The sequence below is a fragment of the Loxodonta africana genome, chromosome 21 (genome assembly GCF_030014295.1).
Source record: "Loxodonta africana isolate mLoxAfr1 chromosome 21, mLoxAfr1.hap2, whole genome shotgun sequence".
NCBI lineage: Eukaryota > Metazoa > Chordata > Mammalia > Proboscidea > Elephantidae > Loxodonta > Loxodonta africana.
Genome location: NC_087362.1, coordinates 68,791,021 through 68,813,030, shown reverse-complemented (window position 1 = coordinate 68,813,030; position 22,010 = coordinate 68,791,021). Strand labels below are relative to the sequence as shown.

The window sequence follows — 22,010 nt, the reverse complement described above, 5'->3', positions numbered from 1 at the left end:
AATTCAGGTGGGATATACTGAAGGTTGTACCCTCGCTCTCGTGGACTTGTTCTAATTTTCTTCAGTTTGAACTCGAACTTGCATATAAGCAATTGACTATCCGTTCTATAGTCAGCCCCTGGTATTGTCCTGACTGATGATTTTGAGCTTTTCCATCGTCTCTTTCCACAGATGTAGTTGATTTGATTCCTGCATATTCCATCTGATGAGGTTCATGTGTATAGTTGCCGTTTATGTTGTTGAAAAAAGGTATTTGAAATGACGAAGTCATTGGTCTTGCAAAATTCTATCATGCAATCTCTGGCATCATTTCTATCACCAAGGGCATGTTTGCCAACTACTGATCCTTCTCCTTTGTTTCCAACTTTTGCATTCCAATCACCAGTAATTATCAATGCATCCTGATTGCATGTTCAATCAATTTCAGACTGCAGAAGTTGGTAAAAATCTTCAATTTCTTCATCTTTGGTCTTACTGGCTGGTGCATAAATTTGAATAATAGTTGTATTAACTGGCCTTCCTTGTAGGCGTATGGATATTATCCTATCACTGACAGTGTTGTACTTCAGGATAAATCTTGAAATATTCTTTTTGACAATGAACATAATGCCATTCCTCTACAAGTTGTCTTTCCTGGCATTGTAGACCATATGATTATCGGATTCAAAATGGCCAATATCCATCCATTTCAGCTCACTAATGCCTAGGATATCGATGTTTATGCATTCCATTTCATTTTTTATGATTTCTATTTTCTTAGATTCATACTTCCTAAATTCCAGGTTCTGATTATTAATGGATGTTTGCAGCTGTTTCTTCTCATTTTGAGTCATGCCACATCAGCAAATGAAGGGCCCGAAAGCTTTAGTCCATCCACGTCATTAAGGTCGACTCTACTTTGAGGAGGCAGCTCTTCCCCAGTCATCTTTTGAGTGCCTTCCAACCTGAGGGGTTCATCTTCCAGCACTATATCAATGTTCCACTGTTGTCCATAAGATTTTCACTGGTTAATTTTTTTCAGAAGTAGACCGCCAAGTCCTTCTTCCTAGTCTGTCTTAGTCTGGAAGCTCAGCTGAAACTGGTCCACCATGGGTGACCCTGCTGGTATGTGAATACCGGTGGCATAGCTCCCAGCATCACAGCAACACATAAATCCTCATAGCTTGACAAACTAACAGATACATGGGGGAATATTACTGTAAATCCATAGTAAAGGTTTGACTGTTGGTGTTGGTGGGGAGCCTCAGACCCCTGGCTGGTGGGTGGTACTGCATAGCTCCGCTTCTTCCCTCTGGGGAGTCTCAGGAGCTCCAGCAGGGCGGTGGGTCTCACTAAGAGAGAGCTGAAACTCCTCAGCAGGCTACTTCCTCTTTTGTACGTGCTGAACCTGAACATGAGGCTGGCCCTTCTCTCTGACGTGAGCCCGATCCATCTACACACACCAGGGTCCTTGGGATTCAAGGGCTCATCCCTGATAGCTTTCCTAACCCATCGCTCCAGCCTTGGCTTTGCCTTTGGACTCAAGTGCCCTTAACATGTGACTTTATTCCTGAGGCAGCAACAGGATTCAAGAACAAAAGCTGTCTGCTAGCCCTCCCCAGGGTTTCCAGTGCAATTTGCTCCATTAATAATTTAGCCAGGTGGACTGAATTCAAATGTTTCTCCCCCAAATCAATACACAAATGATTATCATTCCAGGATACTTCTGCATGCTTCAGTAAGGCCGAGGGGAGATTTTTGATTGAAAATTGTTATCTGCACTTACTACTCAGAATTATGGTGCAGAGGGTTATGGTAAACTAAAGAGGTGACCTGGCACTTACATTTCTATTACAATAGAAGCCTTTTTTTAGAATGGTGCTTTTATAACATACTTACCATCACTGTTCCAGGCCGGTAATTTTCAAATTACTGCTCAGTACTGAAGGGGAAGTGATTTTATTGCAGCTGGTCTGCTGAAGTTGTAAGCAGCAGCAGTGGCTGGGAGAATGTCTGTAGTCGGATGTGCTTGGTTGCATTGCCATTATTGCAGAGGTGCTTGCAGACCTAGCGAGGCTGGGTTAGTGTACAGGAGCTGGTGTGCCTGTGAGACACACAGGGTGGAGCAGGCGCTCAGCTCTGAGCCTGCTCAGCTCTGAGCCTGACTCTGGCCGACTACCACTCCAGGAGGGCAGAGACACCAGGAAGTGACACAAAACCGTAGAGCTCAAGTAGAAACTTTGTTACCACCATGAATTTTGCCAGCTCCTTTAAAATTTTCTGTTTGTTTAAAATCAACTTTATTTTAAACTGGTTGCTCTTTAGTGCATTTTTAAATTGGATATCTTTTGTGCATATGATTACATTTTAATTGGCCTTACTAACTTGGCAATAAGGAGCCATGGTGGTGCAATGGTTAAGCACTCAGCTCCTAACCAAAAGGTTGGTGGTTTGAACCCACTCAGTGGCTCTTTGGGAGAAAAGACCTGATGATTTGCTCTAGGAAACCCTATGGGGCAGTTCTACTCTGTCGCATGGGGTCGCTACGAGTCAGAATCCATTGGACTGCACACAATGATTTGGCAATGCTCCCACCAATATCTTTCTTTCTTTTTAAAATCTTATTGTGGTGAAATATATATTAGAAGATTTTTTGCCATTTTAACCTATTTTTAGTTTAAATGAACTTAAGTTCCCCTTCTTTAGAGCTGTTTTCCTTCCTTCCTCTCTTGTCCTTACACCACCTTACTTCAAAGTTGCACAACATTGGCTTCCATTAAGAAATTACATGTGCCCAGGTCTCCTGCTGATGTCTACCCAAATGGCTGAGAGTTTTAGAACGCCACTGGAGAAACATGGATTTTAAGATACATGGATTTTAAGATACATGACTGCGAGATAGCCATTTAGGAGACACTGTCCCGTGAGGCTCTCTGTTGAGCCACCTCTACTGTGGTCCCAGAGGGATCTGGTAAAGTACCCAGGGTGGTTTTCTGCCCAAGGAGAGATTGGTGGATGGGCTCAGAGCTATTGTCTCACCTCTAGCTCAAGTGAGATGCTGGCCCTGGGTGTTTGGAGGTCTTCTCTACCAGGATCGTTGCAGACAGACCCTGGGAGCCCTGGCGGGCATGGAGGGAGGTAAGTTAACATGTCCACATGCAGAAGGGGCTGCTCACCGGACCGAGAAATTCCCTTGGAATGCTCTCTGACTCTGCTTCTTGGCTGTTCCCCTGGCAGAACTGGGATCTCTCCAAAGGAAGAGTAGAAATAAGCTCTGGAAAGACGGACATGTTCTGAGGCTAGAACAAGCCAGGTGGAGAGTGGGGCTTGGCAGGGTGGTAGGCAGGGCTAGTCCCAGAGGGCCATGCAGCTTAGTGTGATGAACATTTTTGAATTCTGTTCTGCAGCATTTTCTGCAGGGGACACAATCCCATTTGATTGTTATAAATGTGAGCAATGCAATGGGAGGCAGGAGACCCTACAGAAGGCGTTATCAGTGGTCCAGGAGAGAGGAGATGGTGACTGGGACCAGGGAGATGGCAACGGTGATGAGGAGAGGTGAACGGATTTGTGATATATACTGTGGGGGAGTAGCTAAGGGGACTTAGTGATGGATTGGATGTGGGGATGATGGAGTAAAGATTATTGGCTCGGTAAATGATGTGGCCATTAATTTCAGATGGGTGAAAAAGGGAAGGTGCAGACTGTGCGAGCAGAAGTGCCTGGTCTAGAGTCTACCTTGGACAATGGGGATTTATGTGGGGTGCCTCTGTGCCTGCCCTCTCTTCTCAGCTTACCTCATGCTCCTCACCTCTGGACCAGACGACTTACCGAAGGCCTCAGTGACCCACAGCCTGTCTCTCACAAGACACATTTGAGTTTGGCAGCAGCTTTTCTTCATCTGACAGGAAGGCCAGATTCCTGCCAGGAGGACCCTGATCCCCTGCCTGGGCTCCTCCAACTTGCTTCTCCCTCCTCTGCCTCAGGCTGCATTTTCTAGGGATCTATTACCCCAATCTGCCTTTTCTAGGGATCTATTACTCACATCAGAACCCTGGTAGCACAGTGGTTAAGAGCTTGGCTGCTAACCAAAAGGTTGGCAGTTCAAATCTACCAGCTGCTCCTTGGAAGCCCTATGGGGTAGTTCTACTCCGACCTATAGGGTTGATTTGATTAGGAATTGACTTGGTGGCAATGGGTTTGGTTTGCTTTATTACATCACCTCCTTCCCAGTACTGAATTCTTTACTAGTTGGAAATTTTTGGGTTGTGATGGACTGAAACCTCCTGGATGCAGCTTGCACGGGCATGAAACATTTATTTAGAGGTTGCAGGGGTGGAGGGGACCAGGTGACTGCAGCCAGGGTGGTTGAGTCCTGCAGCAGAGACACAGAGGACAGGAGCTGTTCTGGAAGCGGTAAGAGTGGGGTAGGGGGAGAGCACCCAGCCAAGGCCACACTGGGGACCCCAAGCAAGGCCCCTGCCTAGAGCAGTAGCCTCTAGAGGGCACTAGACCACCACATGCCTAAACCAGAAATGGGGTAGCAGATAATTAAGGTCTCAGTTAGGGCAGGGATTAGGGTGAGGTTAATGAGGCACTCATCTCAGGCACAGAATTTAAGGGAGTGTCAAAAAACCTAAGTAAAAAAAATAAATAACATTTTAATGCAATATTTAAAAAAAACAAAATAACACAAAAAATCCACAATGAACAAAATATCCAAAGTTTAAATAAGATAGGCTGTTGTTGTTTGTTTGTTTTATGGCCCTGCACTGTTCTGTGAAGGGAACTCTTGTTTCCAATCAGCCTGAGGTTCCTGGGATCTCCTGACCATCATGTTCCCTGCCATGTGGGCTTATGCGAGTTGGCAATGCTGTGTGAACAGAGCACTGGGCAAAGTGAGCTTTATATACAGTCATGGTTTTTGATTATAGACCTTTTACTACTTGGTTCAAAACACGGCAGAATATTTTGATAAATTCACATCCCTCCCACCTTTCAGGCTCAAATATGGCTCCCATTGCACTGGCCGCAACCCTTGGTCCTTATATAACTCAAAAAACAGGCACTGAAGAAGGCAGCAGCATCCTCAAGTGAAAACAAAGCTGCCAGCAAACCCTCCCTCTGTGGAGGATTTTTGCCACATACAAATGCTGGTTGCATGGGCAGCCAGCCATCTGCTGAAATTCTGAAACCAAATAATGGTTGGGCTAGTGCTCTTTGAGAAAATATTGAAGTTGTCAAGGATTTCATTTTACTGGAATCTACAATCAACATCCATGGAAGCAGCAATCGAGAAATCAAATGATGTCTTGCACTGGGCAATTCTGCTGCAAAAGACCTCTTTAAAGTGTTGAAAAGCAAAGATGTCACTTTGAGGGCTAAGGTGTGCTTCACCCAAGCCATGGTATTTCCTATTGTCTCATATGCATGTGAAAGCTGGACAATGAATAGGAAGGCTGAAGAAGAACTGAAGCATTCGAATTATGGTGCTGGTGAAGAATATTGAATATACCATGCGCTACCAGAATGAACTAGTCTTTTTTGGAAGGAATACAGCCGGAGTGCTTCTTGGAAGCCAGGGTGGTGAGATTTTGTCTCATGTACTTTGGACATGTTATCAGGAGGGACCAGTCCCTGGAGAAGGATATCATGCTTGGTAAAGTAGAGGGTCAGTGAAAAAGAGGAAGACCCTCAAGATGGCCTGACACAGTGACTACAACAATGGGCTCAAACATAGCAACAATGATTGTGAGGACGGCTCAGGACCCAGCAGCGTTTCATTCTGTTGTACATAGGGTCACTTTGAGTTGGAACCAACTTCATGGCACCTAACAAGTGCTCTTTACCGTAAATCAGTGATTCCTCTCATTATTTGATTTTTTTATAACCAATTTATTATTCCATTCATGTTAAAAGTCACAACTGAAGATTTTTTATTTTATGGACAAAGAGCTAGAGCATTGTTTCTTTTGTCTTGAGTCCTTCATTCAAGGAAGATCACTTAGTCCAACTTGATAAAACCTATACCCTTCACATACTGATGGAAACACTGGTGGCACATATTGAGGCCATACATCCGGATCAGACTGTGCCAGTTTGAGCACACTCGGGGGCAGGAACCGTGGCCTAATTTTTGAGGGTGACTCCAGTACAGCTGCTGGTGACCCATCTTGCTTTGAGGGATACACCAGGGCAACAGGCTCATTATTTGATTTTTAAAATGATTTTATCATGGCAAAAATATATGTAACACAACATTTGCCAATTCAACATTTTTTACATCTGCAATTTAGTGGCATTGGTTACGTTCATCGTCATATTGTATCACCACCTCTACTATCAATTTCCAAATTATTCCATCATTATGAACAGAAATCAGTGCCCCTAAACTAGGACTTCCCCTTTTTCCCCTCTCCCACCTCTGGTAGGCGCTAACAAACTTTGTTCTTTGTTTATTTGCCTATTTCTTATAAGTGGGATCATACAATATTTGTCCTTTTATTCACTGACTTATTTTGCTCAGCGTAATGTTTTCAAGGTTCGTCCATGTTGTAGCATGTATCAGTACTTCATTTCTCTTTCTGGCTGGATCATATTCCATTGTATGTATGTATATGTCACATTTTGTTTATCCAACCATTTGTTGATGGACATTTAGGTTGTTTCCAAATTTCGCTATTGTGAACAGTGCTGCAATGAACTCTGGTGTACAAGTGTTCATTATTTGATTTTTAAATCCTTTAAAACATCTCCCAAGAAAAAGCCTGCTTTGGAAAACTCATCAAAGGAATTAGAAGAGAAAGAACAAGCAAACCCAGAAAACTAAAAGCGCTTTTCCAAAGTTTCTAGGAAAATCCATTTGGCCTGCACAGCGGACATGAATTAGTGAGTTCCTCTGTTGCTGTCTACGACGTCATTACTAGACCAGCAGTTCCTCTCCACCCTCTCTCAGTAAACGTTGGGCAAATATTGGGAGAACATCAAATGAGGGGGTGGAGGCGCAGCCTTAACCTCAGCTCAGGCTCCAGTGGGGCAGGCTACACAGCAGCCGCAATGCCAGGGAACCTCTGGAGATCTCTGACTTACTTCAGTCTTAAGGAAGAAGGGGTGAGCTTGGGCAGGGGCTGCCTGACCCTGAATGGCCTCCTCAATGTGCCTCCCTGTCTCTTCTGGTTTTTGCTAGTTACTGACCCAGGCCCTTGGTTTACAGCTCTCCCAGAGGGTGGCCCCAAATCTGGAAAGCAGGTTCTCCTGTGAGGATGACTGGGTAGGCGCAGGGGTCCTCTCAGCGTGCTCACCAGTATTCGCTCATAGGCGGTGCTCTGCACGGGGTGATTCATCTTCGAGATGTCCAGGGGGAGCTGGAGCTGTGGCAAATGTGGGGGGCAGTAGAGAGGGGCGGAGGGGCATGAACAGGGATGCCTTACTCCGAGGACAGGCTTTAGCCCTAAGTCACCACGAGCTGTCCCGCCCCCACGTTCCCTAAGCAGCCCTGAGTAGCCTCTTTCTTTGCCACCCTCTACCAATCGTCATCCTCTCTCCCATGCCCACCCGGGGTCGGGCAGAGCTCGGTTCGTGGGCCTGAGGTGGCCAGGCGAGCCCTAACCGGTACCCTGGGAGCACGGCCCGCTTTGAACTCCGGGCTCAAGGGCCGGGGAGAGCCGGGCTGGGCAGGGGCCGCCTGAGCGGAGCTGTCCAGCACACCGAGGCGGGGCGTGCGCCCCTGGCCCGCCCCAGCCGCCTCCGCCCTCTCTGTCAGCGCCACTGCGGCTCAGCAGGCGAGTCACGTGGCTGGCGCGGCGCGGCCTCCCGGCTCCAGGCGCCCGCGAGGGGCCCGGCGGCAGGACAGGCAGACCTACGAACGCACTAGCGGCGGCACCCGCCCCGGCGGGCCGGGAGCAGCGCAGGGCGGCCGGGGGGCACCGGGGCTAGGCGGGCTGCGCGCTGCGGGTCATGGGCGTGCCGGGGACCCCCCGGCACAGGCCGGCGGCGGAGCGGCGCCCGGAGCGCGGGGGCAGCGGCGGGCAGGGGTCCTCCCTGGCGGCCGCCGCTGAGCCCCTGCAGGGCCCGTGACGCCGCGGCCGATGTGGCCCCGCGCGCGCTGCCGGCCCGCACAGCCGCCCCACAAAGACGCTGCCGGAGCCGCCGACCGCAGCCGGGCTGCAGCCGCCGCGGGAGCCCAAGCCGGACGGAGCCCAAGCCGGGGGGCAGGAGGCGGCGCCCTTGGGCGGCCGGCCCCGGCATGGAGAAGCGGGCTGCGGCGGGGCCGGAGGGGGCCCCGGGCGCCCGGGCGCAGCTCGCCGTCGTCTGTCTGGGTGAGTGGGCCGCGCAGGCCGAGCGGGGTCCGGGCGCCGCTCCCCGGCTGGACCCCCCGGCCCGGCCCCGCGCCCCTTCCGGGGCCAGGGTTTTCCCGGAGCGGGCAGTGCGATGGCTCCCGCGCGGAGGCCACAGATAGGGCGGGGACCCCTCTTCCTGGGCGTCCCCCAGAGCGCCGGCCTGCTGGAGTCATATGCTCGGGAGGGCGACCCTGGGAGCCTCGCCCTGCAGGCCCAGTCCTGGCAATGGAGTCCCGGCTCTGCCTGGATCGGAATAGTGCCTCGGCGCCAGGGATGAGCAGCACGCTGGGCGGCCAGTCTGTGCAGGCGGCCCGGTCCGCGGCTTTCTGCGGGCCTGCTGCTCTTAGCTTAGCGACTGTTCGGGCCTCCCGAGCTGCGGACAAAAGCGAGGCCGGCGGGTCTGAGGTCGGCTGCTCCTCAGCCAAACTGTTTCCTGTTGAGTTGTGGGGAAGGGAGAGGTTGCCGGCCTGGAGAAGGGACTCAGGATGCAGAGCACGAGGATGGCAGGAAGCAGGCACCCAGGAGAACGACCCCTGTTTTCCCTTTGTGTCTTCTTAGACCCAGCTAGGCAGGCCCGGACAGACCAGGGTAGTGTGTTTGTGGAGGGCTGAGGGACCTGTCCAGGCCTGGCACCTGGTGGCAAGGGCTCCCGCCTGCCCTGCCCAGGTTTTTCAGTTCACCTCTCCCAGACCCTCTGTGTGCGCACTGGGGGCTGAAAAAAAAAAAAAACCCAGTGCCGTGGAGTGGATTCCGACTCATAGCTACCTCAATCCACATGGCCCTTTTATTTACCACTAGAAGGAAGGAGGCCATTTCCAGAGCTGAGGGTTCTTAGGGGCATGGCTAACCCCTGGTGACACTGATGAGGGCTCTGAAACCCCTACAGGCTTCCTGAAGCTACTGAAATGGAAAGCCTGTCCGTTTCAAGCTGCGCCCCTCCTCACCCCACCCCCAAGAAACAGGAAGCTCTGAGTTGGGGGAAAGTCCCTGCCCTGTCCCAGCAGGGTAAATGGGTCTAAATAAATAAGGGAGCTGTAAATAGGGTTGGGTCTTATACCTCCTCCTCCCCCCACAGTCTGGTCTGGACTGTGAGCTGCTGGATGCTGGGCTTCCCTGGTGGGCAGGACCGGGGGACAGGCCCTCAGCTTTCCCAAGGTTCTCTGTGCGAGGAGATATGGCATGGCTTCTGTCCAGCAGAGCCTAGGCTTCCTGAGAGGAGGCAGCTGCAGGTGTGGGCTTACCCCACCCGAGATGCTCCAGGCTTCCATTGGCACCCTTGGTGGTGGGGAGCATCTTGAATCCCGGGGAACTGGGTGTGCCCTCCTTTGCCCACCCGTACCCTCATCCTGAGAAACCCCGCAGGAGAGCAGTAGTTGAAAGCGAATGACAAACTCCGTGGAGGTGGGTATTGAGGCCAGCTCTTTGCCCCAGGGTCAGCACAGCACAATGAGGAGGACCCTGAACTGAGATTTAGCACCGTCATAGCTTGTCTCGGGGGCTTTTAGATTCCTTCCCGGTAAAACAAAGATAACAGGAACTGCTTCCTCTCCCTCCCCGGCTGCTGGGTGGATGAGGCGACTGACAGAGCCTCTTAGGAAGAAAACCCCAAAGTGGAAGGAGCCCTCCTGACAGGCAGAGCCTGGGGTTCAGGCCAGCTCCCTGACCTGGGCTGAGCAAGGGCCCCTCTCTGATGGGCCTGACATGAGACAGTCACACCTTCCCCTCCCCCCACTGAATCAGAATTCCCAGGCCTGGGAGCTGCAGGAGTGGTCCCATGAACCCGGGCTTGCACGCTGTTCTTGGCTGTGGGTGTGCCATGATGGATGCTGAGACCCTCTGGGACCGTGGCTGCCCATGTCAGCAGGAGCCAGTGGAGTGGGAGTCTCCGTTGCTGCCCTCTGGGCCTTGCCCTGTGAGGTGAAGGGAAACCAGCCTCAAGCCCAGGCTGTGTTGTCTCGTCCCTCACAGGGGCTGCTGGCTGGCCCTCGGTGGGTGCCTGGTGTCCGAGAGCCACCCCCACTGACCCTCTTTGTGTCTCCCACAGTGAACTTCTTTCTCACTGGGAGGCTTAGCAGTGCAGTTCCCGCCCTTGGTGAGTAAGATGCTTTTCTCCTTCTTGCCCTCTGGTTTAGTGACCCCTGCTGGCGGGCCTTCAGGTCCTGGCTCCACCCCTGAGGTCATCCAACATTTTTCAAACTCAGTTCTGTCACTAAAATGAGTCCTTGGTGCATCTTTTCTGCATTACAAAGGAGCTGTTTGATCTTGGGCAAACTTTTTTTCTCTGTGCCTCAGCTTCCTTGTCCGTAAAATGGGTGAACGAACAGGACCTGCCTCAGAGCCTGGTTGGTAGGTTGTTTTAGTCATCTAATGCTGCTGTAACAGAAACACCACAAGTGGGTGCCTTTAACAGACATTTATTTCCTCACAGTTTAGGAGGCTAAATGTCCAATTTCAGGGCGCTGGCTCTAGGGGAAGGCTTTCTCTCTCTGTCGGCTCTGGAGGAAGGTCCTTGTCTCTTCAGCTTATTTCCTGGTTCCTTGGAGGTTTCCATGTGGCTTGGCATCAGTCTTCTGCTTGCTTGTTTAATCTCTTTTGTTCTCAAAAGGAGCCCTGGTGGTGGAGTGGTTTAGAGCTACAACTGCTAACTCAAAGGTCGGCAGTTCGAATCCACCAGCCACTCCTTGGAAACCTTATGGGGCAGTTCTATTCTGTCCTGTAGTCCATGTAGTCCATGGCAATGGGTTTTCTTTTTTTAATATCTCAAAAGAGATTGACTCAAGATACACCCTTCGCTAATCCTACCTCATTAACATAATAAAGACAGCCCATTCCAGAATAACCTCAGGCACAGAGGTTAGGATTTAAAGCAAATTTTCGGCAGGGTGGGGACAATTCAACCCATAACATAGGTTAAATGAGCAAACGAGGGAAGATGCTTTGTATGGGATCTTGCACAAAAAAAAAAAAAACAACAAATCCACTGCCGTCAAGTCGATTCCAACTCATAGTGACCCTATAGGACCGAGTAGAACTGCCCTGTAGAGTTTCCAAGGAGCGCCTGGCGGATTCGGACTGCCAACCTCTTGGTTAATAGCTGTAGCACTTAACCACTCTACCACCAGGGTTTCCGGGATCTTGCACAGGGTGACTTAATACCACTGGCAAACTGTAAAGGGTCCCACACAAGTGACAGATTGTGCCTCCCAAGAGTGGTGGGTTCCCTGAGGTGCCCTCTCCTGCACCCAGACTCTGGGCACTGCCGCCCAGCCATGGTGGCCCCAGGGAGGTGGGCTGGCTGGGGTCTGCAGGCTGCTCTCCACTCACCTGGCAGGCTCCCAGAGTGCCTGGGGTGGGACTTCCAGCTCTGTATCGTTGGGTTACACTGGGCAGGCTGTCGAGAGTATTGATTGCCTCTGGAAATTAGATCTGCAAATTGTGCTTCATCAGGCCTTGCTCCTGTCCTCTCAGGGGTCCTTGATGACTCTCTGGACAGGCAATAAGGACACTGGCCTAAAAGGACCCAGTCATCCCTTGCCCACTTGAGCAGAGCCTTGGCCCTAGCTTTACCTCCAGCTAAAGCTCAGACATACCTCTCAGAATGCCCCCTGTCCTGCATCAGTGTCCCCAGCTTGACCTTCCCCAGCTCTCCGCACCGCCCAGTACCATTGCAGCACCCTGCTTGTACCCCCCTCCCACAGCGCATGTCTGATGGGCTCCCCTGCCTGCTCATTTCCCTGCTCACCCCATGACATGGTGTCTGCATAGAAACGGCCACCTCCCTCACATTTCCCAACCACCCCTCCATGCCCATTAGCTCCATTTTACTGATGGGAAAGCTGAAGCCCAGGGTAGAACAGTGTGGCAGCGTGGGTCCCAAGAATGGAGTCATGAGGCCCTTTCCACTGCCTGTGCTTGGGTCCTGGGGTGGTGTGTTGGGGAGAGGGTGAGGCCTGCCATCGCGGAGAGGGCTGGGGACTGGTTGGCTGAGTCAGTGACACCTCCAGGCCCACGGCCAAGCAATGTTCAGTCAAGAGCCCCTGACCAGAGCTGCCAGCTCCTGCACAGGCCAGGCTGAGGCTGTGGAAACCACAGCCTCTTCGGCCCCCTCTTGGAGGAGAGCAAACAGCAAAGTGACATCACTGCCCCTGAGGTGGGAGTTGCTGGGGTAGCTCTGGGGGGCTCTGAGCAGTGAGGCTGTTTGGGGGCCCTGTTCAGACATCTCCTCCTGGCTGGGCTGGTGGTCTGGAGAGAAAGGTCTCCTGACCTGGGAAAGAAAGGCCAGACGTAGGTTTATGAGGGAGAAGTACAGTGGAAGTACGGTGGCTGAGATGAGGCCAGAGGAGAGAAGAGGCAGCATGTGACACCTGGTGGATGATGCCTGGTGGAAGCCATGCGTGCCAGGTTCTCCCTGGGCTAGTGAGGGTGAGAAGGCGACACGTGACACCTGGTGGAAGATGTGTGTGCCAGGTTCTCCCCGGGCTAGTGAGGGTGAGAAGGCGGCACGTGACACCTGGTGGAAGCCGTGCGTGCCAGGTTCTCCCCGGGCTAGTGAGGGTGAGAGGCCTGGCCTCCATAAACTCTCTAACAAGTGGGGGAGTTGACATCTGTTCCATGTCGGCTGTGGTAGGCATTCGCTAGGCCCTGCTCTGCTCCATGGTGGTGCAAGCAGTTTGTGCTTGGCTGCTAACCTAAAGGCTGGTGATTTGATCCCACGCAGTGGTGCCTCGGGTGAAAGGCCGGGGTCAATCTATTTCCATAAAGATTACAGTCCAGAAAACCCTATGGAGCAGTTCTACTCTGACACTTGGGGTTGCCATGAGTCAGAATTGACTCGATAGCAACAGGCTTTTTGGGTTTGCTGTATCCCGGGCCCTGTCCTCGGGGCTGAGGGTCCAGGTGAAGGAGGGGTGATTCCCACACTTGCTGAGCTCACCCAGCACGCCTTGGGTCCTCTGACTCAGAGGGACTGATGCCTCGGTTTACTATGGGCTTAGGAGACTTGACATGGGCGGGGCAAGGGAGGTACATGCCCAGCCACACTGGGCCCTTCCTTTCTGTGAACCGCCTGCCCAGCACCCTCTGGGAGGAGAAGCCTTCTGGGTTAATAACCTCGTGCCTCCCAGGGCACCCCCTGCCCCCTGCCAGGTCAACACCCAGGGCCTCTGAGGTCCACACAGCTGGGGAGCTCAGGCTCCTTTCCTGCAGCATGTTTGCATGTGCCGTGACTCTGCTGTTTTAGTCCTTATCCTCCTGGGCACCTGTTGTATGTTGAAGAAATACGGGCCTTGAGGAGGCTGGCCTCTGCAGGGCCCGTGTGGCCAGGGGAACGCGCCTGGTTGGTATCTCGCTGACCTGGACTGTTGAGGCTGTGGATGGTGACCTGATGATGGACCGTCATCATGGTCAGTCTCACTTTAGGGTTGAGGGCGGGTGTTTCTGTTGCAGTTCTTTGAAGCTTCTATGAGATGCTGGTGGGGTTGGTCATGGTTTTGGAATCCCTGGCCCTCCCTGGTCACGGCAGGCTCCTATCAGCAGGGGCTTCAGCCCACAGCTCATGCTGAGCAGGCACTTGACCAGTTCAGTCATTGATCCACACCTCCTATAGGTCAGGCACTGTGCCGGATTCTGGGAACATGGTGTCCAGCCAGAGCTGGCGCAGCCCCTGCCCTCTGGCATGAGACTTTAATCACAGGGATAAAGGGGGAATGGCCGCTGTGGTAGGGGCTGGGGAGGAGGGGGAGGAGGGGTGAATGGTGTGGGGAGGGCTGCCCAGAGGAAGGCACCACTGAGCTGGGAGGAGTGAAGGCCATGGGCGGTGGGATAAGCACCCCCACCAGGAACAGCGGGAACCAAGTCCCTGAGTGGGAGGAAGCATAGGCGGCCTGGGGGATGAGGGGGCTTAGGGGAGCTGAGACAGGGAAGGTGGGTGGGCAGGGGGCTGGGACCACTGTGAGGCATTCTGTCCTCATCCTGAGAGCATGAGAGGCACCAGAGGTCTTGCGTTCCCCTTCCTGGAGCTGCGCCTTATGGAGTCCTGGAGGGTCTTGTCACGAGTCAGAGAGAACCCCACTTCAGGGCAGCAATGGCAGGTGCTAGGCAGTGGGAGAGTGTGAAGGTGGGGTCACTGGGCTCGGGCAAAGGGTCATTGCTTGCCTTCCTGAGCTCCATTTTCTCCATTTGTAGCACAGGCTGTCTTTGCTGCAGCCTGTTGTGAGCATCAGATGAGCCAGTATGGTGAAGGGCTGAAGGGGCTCTGAGGGGTGGGGTCCTACTGCCGGGTGCTGGGGAGGCCAGGCTGCACCAGGGCAGGGCAGGCCTGCCTCGCTGCCCCGGGGTGGTTTGGAGCCTTCAGGCAGGGAGGCTTAGCTGGGAACCAGAGGGTGAGTATCATGAAATGGGTGAAGTGAGGCTGTGGGATGCTCTGAGCTCAGCCCTGGTGGACGTATAAGGTGATACTCCATAAATGCCTTTGGCTCAGAGCCGTAAGTGAGAGACTGAGCCCACCAGAGGACTAGGGTGAAGCCTGGCTCTGCCATTTACTGGCTGTGTGGCCCCAGGCAAGACACTTCTCTTCTCTGAGCCTCAATTTCCTCTGGCTTCCCATTTATACCCGACAAAATCCAAATTCCACACAAGGGGTGATCAGACCCAGCGTGCCTCGCCAGCCACCTCTAGACATTGCTGTCTCCCTTCATTCGGCCCAAGGGGTTCAGCATAAGGTCTGTCTACTTCCCACACCCCCAGCCTGTGGGTTCCATGTCAGATGCACTCAGCATGCCTGTCACAGTGCTTGGCACATAGTAGGTGCTCATAATACCTGTTGGGTGAGCAAAGCCTCTCCCCTCCTGGGGCTGAGGTCTATATTTGGCAAGCGCCCTGGGGAGGGCAGGCAAGGGGATAGTGGTGGATTTCCCTTGTAGGGCTGACAAGCTAACGGGTGCAGAATCCTCCACTGAGCTGAGGCCCCAGAGGCGGCACCTTGGAGGTGCCAGTGACAGGGAGTTGTTGGTGTACTTGCCCCTAGCCCTGCCCAGATTGGGGAGAGAAGGACCTGGGCTCTGGTGCAGTCAGTGGGGTGGGGGAGCTACAGCTGCCCTCAGTCCAGGTGGTCTTCCTTGGCCCATTTCTGTGAACTCTGGAGTTGTTGCCCTAGGTCATGGCTATCCTAGGCTGACCTTGAGCCGACCATGGGGGAGGCCTGTGCTGAAGCCATGGGGGACTCAAGTGCCGCTGCACCCGGCTCACTGTCAGCCTCATCTCCTGACAGCTGCCTGCAGTGGGAAGCTGGAGCAGCACACGGAGCGACGTGGTGTCATCTACAGCCCAGCCTGGCCCCTCAACTACCCGCCGGGCACCAACTGCAGCTGGTACATCCAGGGTGACCGTGGGGACATGATCACCATCAGGTAAGGGGGCCCTGGGAGTGTCTGAGGGGATATATGTGGGCCTACACGTGTGTGAGTGTGCGTGAGATTGTGTGTGTGCATGAGCACATGTCTGAGCAGGTGCAGAGAACGTGTGTGAGCAGGCTGAGTGTACATATGTGTGAGCACGTGTGGGTGTATATATGAGAGGACACGTGTGAGCAGGCATGTGTGTGCACATGTGTTCGAGCACAGGTGTGATTCTCTGTGTGACTGCATGTCTCAGCAGGCGTAAGCAGATGTGTGATGTGTGTGAGTGTATGCGTGACAGCATGGTGAACACTTGTGAGCTGTAAGCATGTGTGAGAGTGCACATGTGAGGACATGTGAGCATGTGGGTGTGCCCAGCCCCTGGGTCAGGCTGCCCCTGACTGGTCGCCGTGCCCTGAGCCTCCCTCATGGGCTGTGGGGTCTCTCAGTCACCTCTACTCTTCTAGGAAGAGGAGTCCCAGGGACCAGTGGGCATGGACCAGCTGCCTCTGAGGTGGCAGGGATGCCCTCGTGGTTCTGCAGGGATGACTTGATGCCAGGCTGGCAACAAGCCCAGAACAGGGCTTCCGAAGGGGACCCAGGGCAGTCTCAGTAGGGAGGGGGCTGGGCAGAAGCCTGTGTGCTCAACCTGCAGGGAGTCCTTGGGACATGCAGAAAGAAACGGAGTGAGTTGACCAGCTAACCCCAGCCTGGGCAGAGGTTAGGACATCTGGCTGGGGGATTACTGTGATTTTCATCTGCCTTAGCTGTCCTGAATCCCAACACCAGAGGCTGACATTACTCCATAGCCCCAAAGCACAAGGACAGAGTCTGTCCTGGTCTCTGTGCCTCAGTTTCCCCATCTCTAGAAGGGGGAAGTGAGGCAACTGGGTAGAGCCTTTGAAGAGAGAGTGCCTGAGAGTAGCTCTCTGTGGCCCTGTGGTCTGCTCACCCCACAGCCTGGGCAGCAGCTGGCTGGTGGGGTCCAGGGCCAGTGCTCTTCGCCTGGTGACAAGGTGTCACCCACCTGCAGCCTAGACCAGCTATGTGGGCACGGCCCTGTCCTCAGTGCATGTGTGTATGAATGTACATATGTGTGAGTGTACGTATGTGTGAGCACGTGTGTGAGTGAATGTATGAGCAGGTGGAGGGGACATGTGTGAGTGTACATGTGTGTGAATGTATGCATATGTGAGTATGAACAGGTAGAGAGGACACATACATGAGTGCATATGTGTGAGCAAATGTGTGTGAGGACACTACATATGTGTGAGTATACATGTGTGTGAGTGTACGTGTGTGAGCACGTGTGTGAGTATATGAGCAGGTAGAGAGGACACGTGTGAGCAAACATGAGCATGTTTGTGATGGCTATGGGAAGCTGGGCCTTTAGGTTTCCTTCCTTCAGGGGAGAGTGTTGTGGGGGAATTGCCCATGAATGGGACCCTTGGCACCCCCTCCTCCACTTTGGCTTGGGGTAAGGGTGCTGTGTGCTGATAGAGGGTGTAAAGGATGAGGTGGGGCCATCACTGAGCTGCGATGGAGTGGAACATGACAGACACCCTCCACAGTTGTTATGGTTATTCATGGAGCAACCCTTGGACCCATGAGTGGTGGCAGGGGATCCCACCAAGTGGCTGGGAGAGGGGTAACAGGCAAATTTGGGAGACCAGGGTCAGGGTGGATGAGGGCATGGGGCAGGCTACCCTTGCCTGAGCTCCAGCCCTGGCCACACTCTGCCCTCCTTGGCCCTGTGGGCCCCAATCTGCCCTGACTACCCATGTCTGCTGTGCTCTCCGCCCCTGCAGCTTCCGCAACTTTGACGTGGAGGAGTCCCACCAGTGCTCCCTGGACTGGCTCATGCTGGGCCCAGCGGCCCCGCCCCGCCAGGAGGCCTTCCGGCTCTGTGGCTCTGCCATCCCACCTGCCTTCATCTCTGCCCGGGACCACGTCTGGATCTTCTTCCACTCTGACGCTTCCAGCTCTGGCCAGGCCCAGGGCTTCCGTCTCTCATACATCCGAGGTGATCTTGGTGACAGGGTGGGGCGGGGAGGATGAACCTGGACCACAGAGCACTCGGTGCACATGTGGGCTCCCAGGACCAGGGCAGGGCTCTCCACTGGGCCCCAAGCTCCTACAGGGCCTCTCCCTACCATCCCTGTCCATTGAAGGGCAGATTGGTCATGCTCCCAAAGCCTCTCGTGGTCACTGTCCCCGCTTCTCAGACTTGGCTAGAGCGGGGGGCTTACCCCAGGCTCAGATCAGGGTCTAAGCCAACCCTAGCATTTGAGCGGTCTCTGCCCCTCAGGTAGCCATTGAGGCAAGGAGCCCTTTTCCTTGGGTCCCACCTCTTCCTGGGCCATGCCTATCTCGTGCAGTTGTGAGCTGCAGCGGCCCAGCTGGGAGGGGGACCACCAGCCTTCTCCTGGCCCTGGCCCTCACAACGGAGAGAGGCCCTGCTGTCCTGACCTGCCTCCCCACGCCCTTCGTCCGGCAGGGAAGCTGGGCCAGGCGTCCTGCCAGGCTGATGAGTTCCGCTGCGACAATGGCAAGTGCCTGCCAGGCCCGTGGCAGTGTAACACCGTGGATGAGTGTGGGGACGGCTCTGACGAGGGCAACTGCTCGGCACCCGCCTCTGAGCCGCCGGGCAGCCTGTGCCCGGGCGGCACCTTCCCCTGCAGTGGGGCGCGCTCCACGCGCTGCCTCCCTGTGGAGCGGCGCTGTGATGGCACACAGGACTGCGGTGATGGCTCCGACGAGGCTGGCTGCCCGGACCTGGCGTGTGGCCGGCGGCTGGGCAGCTTCTACGGCTCCTTTGCCTCCCCTGACCTGTTTGGTGCAGCCCGGGGCCCTTCGGACCTTCACTGCACGTGGCTGGTGGACACGCAGGACCCAAGGCGCGTGCTGCTGCAGCTGGAGCTGCGACTGGGCTACGATGACTATGTGCAGGTGTATGAGGGCCTGGGTGAGCGCGGGGACCGCCTGCTGCAGACGCTGTCCTACCGCAGCAACCACCGGCCCGTGAGCCTCGAGGCTGCCCAGGGCCGCCTCACCGTGGCCTACCACGCCCGCGCCCGCAGCGCTGGCCATGGCTTCAACGCCACATACCAGGTGAAGGGCTACTGTCTCCCATGGGAGCAGCCATGTGGCAGCAGCAGCGAGGGGGACGTGGGGGATGCAGGGGATCAGGGCTGCTTCTCGGAGCCACAGCGCTGTGATGGCTGGTGGCACTGTGCCAGTGGCCGCGATGAGCAGGGCTGCCCCGCCTGCCCGCCTGACCAGTACCCCTGCGAGGGTGGCAGTGGCCTGTGCTACACACTCGCTGACCGCTGCAACAACCAGAAAAGCTGCCCTGATGGTGCCGACGAGAAGAACTGCTTCTCCTGCCAGCCCGGCACCTTCCACTGTGGCACCAACCTGTGCATCTTTGAGACGTGGCGCTGCGACGGCCAAGAGGACTGCCAGGACGGCAGTGACGAGCATGGCTGCCTGGCTGCCGTGCCCCGAAAGGTCATCACCGCTGCCCTAATCGGCAGCCTCGTCTGCGGTCTGCTCCTCGTCATCGCTCTGGGCTGCGCCTTCAAGCTCTACTCACTGCGCACGCAGGAGTACAGGTGGGCGGGCAGGCGGGCGGGCAACTGGGCCATGCAGAGGGCCCTCGGTCTGGCCATGGGTACCGCAGTTCCTCATTTCCCTGGAGAGGTTCCAGACTCTGTCCACGCAGCTGTGGGTTTGTAAACTGGGGCTTGGGCCAACTATGTGTGGACTTCTGCCCATAGTGGGGTCTGGGCATCTCTCAGCATGTGGGCGGAGGAATGGGGAGCCCCTTGTAGGCCCCAACCCGTTGCTGTCGAGTCGATTCTGACTCATAACAACCCTATAGGACAGCGTAGAACTGCCCCATAGGGCTTCCAAGGAGCGGCTAGTGGATTCGAACTGCCGACCTTTTGGCCACTGGCAGTAGCTCTTAACCACTGTGCCAGCAGGGCTCCCCTGAAGCCCCCAGGGGAGGCGGAAGTGTGGGGTCGCAGCAGCCCTGCCATGGTGCTCACTACTTTCAGGGCCTTTGAGACCCAGATGACACGCCTGGAGGCCGAATTTGTGCGGCGGGAGGCACCCCCATCCTACGGTCAGCTCATTGCACAGGGCCTCATTCCACCCGTGGAGGACTTTCCTGTCTACAGCGCATCCCAGGTGAGCCAGTGGGGACTGGCTGGGTGTGGGAGCCCGGGGGCCAGGGCAGGTGGTGAGCAGGCTGGGTCAGGGGTTGAAAGAGGCTGGGTGACATGGGGGGCTGTGGCCGGGAGGGATGACAACTTGGTCTTGGGCCCTTGGGGGCAGTGCTGACTGTCCCTGAGTGGCCTGTGCTGGCCTGGCCGTCCCCTCAGCCACCGCCTCCACCCTCCAGGCCTCGGTGCTACAGAACCTTCGCACAGCCATGCGGAGACAGATGCGCCGGCACGCCTCCCGCCGCGGACCCTCCCGCCGCCGCCTTGGCCGCCTCTGGAATAGGCTCTTCCACCGGCCACGGGTGCCACGCGGCCAGATCCCGCTGCTGACTGCCACACGCACCTCACAGACAGTGCTGGGCAACGGGCTCCTCCAGCCTGCACTGGGGGCTGCCCCGGATCCCCCGGCATCCCTTACGGACACAGGCAGCCCCGGGGCAGCTGGTGATGGGCTCCCCAGTGCCCCCGGCCATGCGCCTGAGGGGGGACCTTCAGTGTCACTGCCCCCCACCGGCCTGCAGGACCCAGAGTACAGGCCCATGGACAAGGACAGAAAGGCCTGCCGGGATGCTCTGGTGGACCTCCCAGCCCCTGGGGACATGCCTCGGGAGCCCTGCTTGGCCCAGGACCCCCATGCCCCGGCCATCACTGCCTGCAGCAACCTTGGCCCCCACCCACCAGAGCCGCCGGGGGTCTGCAGGAGCCCCCCGCCAGCCTGCTCCCCGATATTGGAGGGCAGCGACGACGAGGCTTTGCTGGTCTGCTGACCCACTCGACGTGCTGGTGACTGCCACAGCCCCGCTTTGTAACCAGGGAATACACAGTCGTTTCTACCCTGCCTCCGCATCCTTCTTTCTTATGGGGAAGCCCACATGGAACCCTGTGGAGGGGCTGGGCCCTCAACCAGCTTTTCTGTCAGCATTCCCTCTGCCCGGGGTGGGTCTGGCTGGGCGGGGGGCTGTGGGTGCTGGGCAGGGAAAAGGGGTGGAGTCACGGAAAGATGGGCCCCTCTGCGGGTCCCGGTGCCCACACAAGCACCCTGAGGTCTCACTTCTGCCTTCTCCTTCCACTCCATTTTGGGGACTTGAGAATCCATTCCAGTGAAACAAGAGGGCCAGGGCAGGTTTGTATTCTGTGGCTTCTCACTCCTTGCTCCACTCATACTGTGGCAGTGCTCGCTGCCCTCCCCGAGCTGAGTGGCTTCCCTGGTCCTCACCGCCCGGAGCTGCCGTGAGGACTGGGCAGGGCAGCGTGTACTTTGTACTTAGTCCATGGCGAGCACTCCATCTGCACTGACCCTCCTCCCCTCTGGCAGAGGCCGTGAGGACCTGGGCTAGGAGTTCCATCCTCATCCTTGCGTCTGTGGTGTCGACGGGCCTGACCAGGCTGGTGCCCTTTGCCCTCTGGCTGAGGAGTCAGTCTCCTGACCCCCAGGGCTGGGAATGTGGGTAGGAGGCAGAGGAAGCCACAGGGCCCACTTACAGGCCCAGAGGCCCCCAGGAGACTCCTCTCTGCTGACTCAGGGGACTGAGGTGGAGCCACCAACCCACAGTGCCCAAATCCATCCCACCCTGTTTCAGGGTCTCAGTTTCCCCATCTGTAAACCAGGAAGGTGCGGTTGAGGCTCTGAAGTTTCTGACATTGGGTCCGTGATGATTTATGGGAAGAAAAACAATGCCAGCTGAGAACCACAGGGGCTTCCTGGGTGCTGAGACTCAGGCTGGCACTGGGGGCCTGGGTGAGGGGCAGAACGAGCCCCTTCACAGACTTCCTTCCCTCTGGGGAGAGGTGGCTCTGGACCTCACAATGCCTGAGGCAGCCAAAGGAGCCAGCCTGAGAGAGGGAATGCCTGGGTCAAGCTCAGAGTCCCCAGATGCCAAGGGCCTCCCCTAGAGCCTGCCTTGGCACCTTCCCCAGCCAGCACCATGCATGCCCACCTCCAAGTTATGCCTCTGCAGCCCCTCTCAGGGCCCACCAGGGATTCACCTGGGCGCAAGCAACCAACCAGCCCCGTTTTATTTATAGACCATTTCAGGAAAGGCTAGCAGGGCCTTGCTAAGACAGGGAAC

At 55.4% G+C, this 22,010-nt stretch overlaps 2 protein-coding genes across 4 annotated transcripts; one reads left to right on the top strand and one right to left on the bottom strand.

Moving 5' to 3' along the window:
* Positions 1-3,174: 3,174 nt before the first annotated feature.
* Positions 3,175-7,635, bottom strand: LOC135228380 (small ribosomal subunit protein uS14-like). Its single transcript, XM_064274094.1, has one exon. It carries the CDS (start codon positions 6,185-6,187, stop codon positions 5,984-5,986), a length of 204 nt encoding a protein of 67 aa, XP_064130164.1. The 5' UTR covers positions 6,188-7,635; the 3' UTR covers positions 3,175-5,983.
* A 539-nt stretch (positions 7,636-8,174) lies between these two features.
* On the top strand, positions 8,175-20,859 carry LRP3 (LDL receptor related protein 3). 3 transcript variants are annotated; one of them, XM_064274091.1, is made up of 7 exons: positions 8,175-8,297; positions 10,363-10,410; positions 15,586-15,724; positions 17,521-17,735; positions 18,210-19,326; positions 19,774-19,906; positions 20,121-20,856. In XM_064274091.1, exons 1-7 carry the CDS (start codon positions 8,225-8,227, stop codon positions 20,706-20,708), a joined length of 2,313 nt encoding a protein of 770 aa, XP_064130161.1. In that variant the 5' UTR covers positions 8,175-8,224; the 3' UTR covers positions 20,709-20,856. The 3 variants fall into 3 exon arrangements, with proteins under 3 accessions (XP_064130161.1, XP_064130162.1, XP_064130160.1); XM_064274092.1 differs by lacking the exon at positions 8,175-8,297 and having other exon boundaries at positions 8,404-10,410; positions 20,101-20,385; XM_064274090.1 differs by lacking the exon at positions 8,175-8,297 and having other exon boundaries at positions 8,408-10,410; positions 20,121-20,859.
* The last annotated feature ends 1,151 nt before the right edge of the window (positions 20,860-22,010 follow it).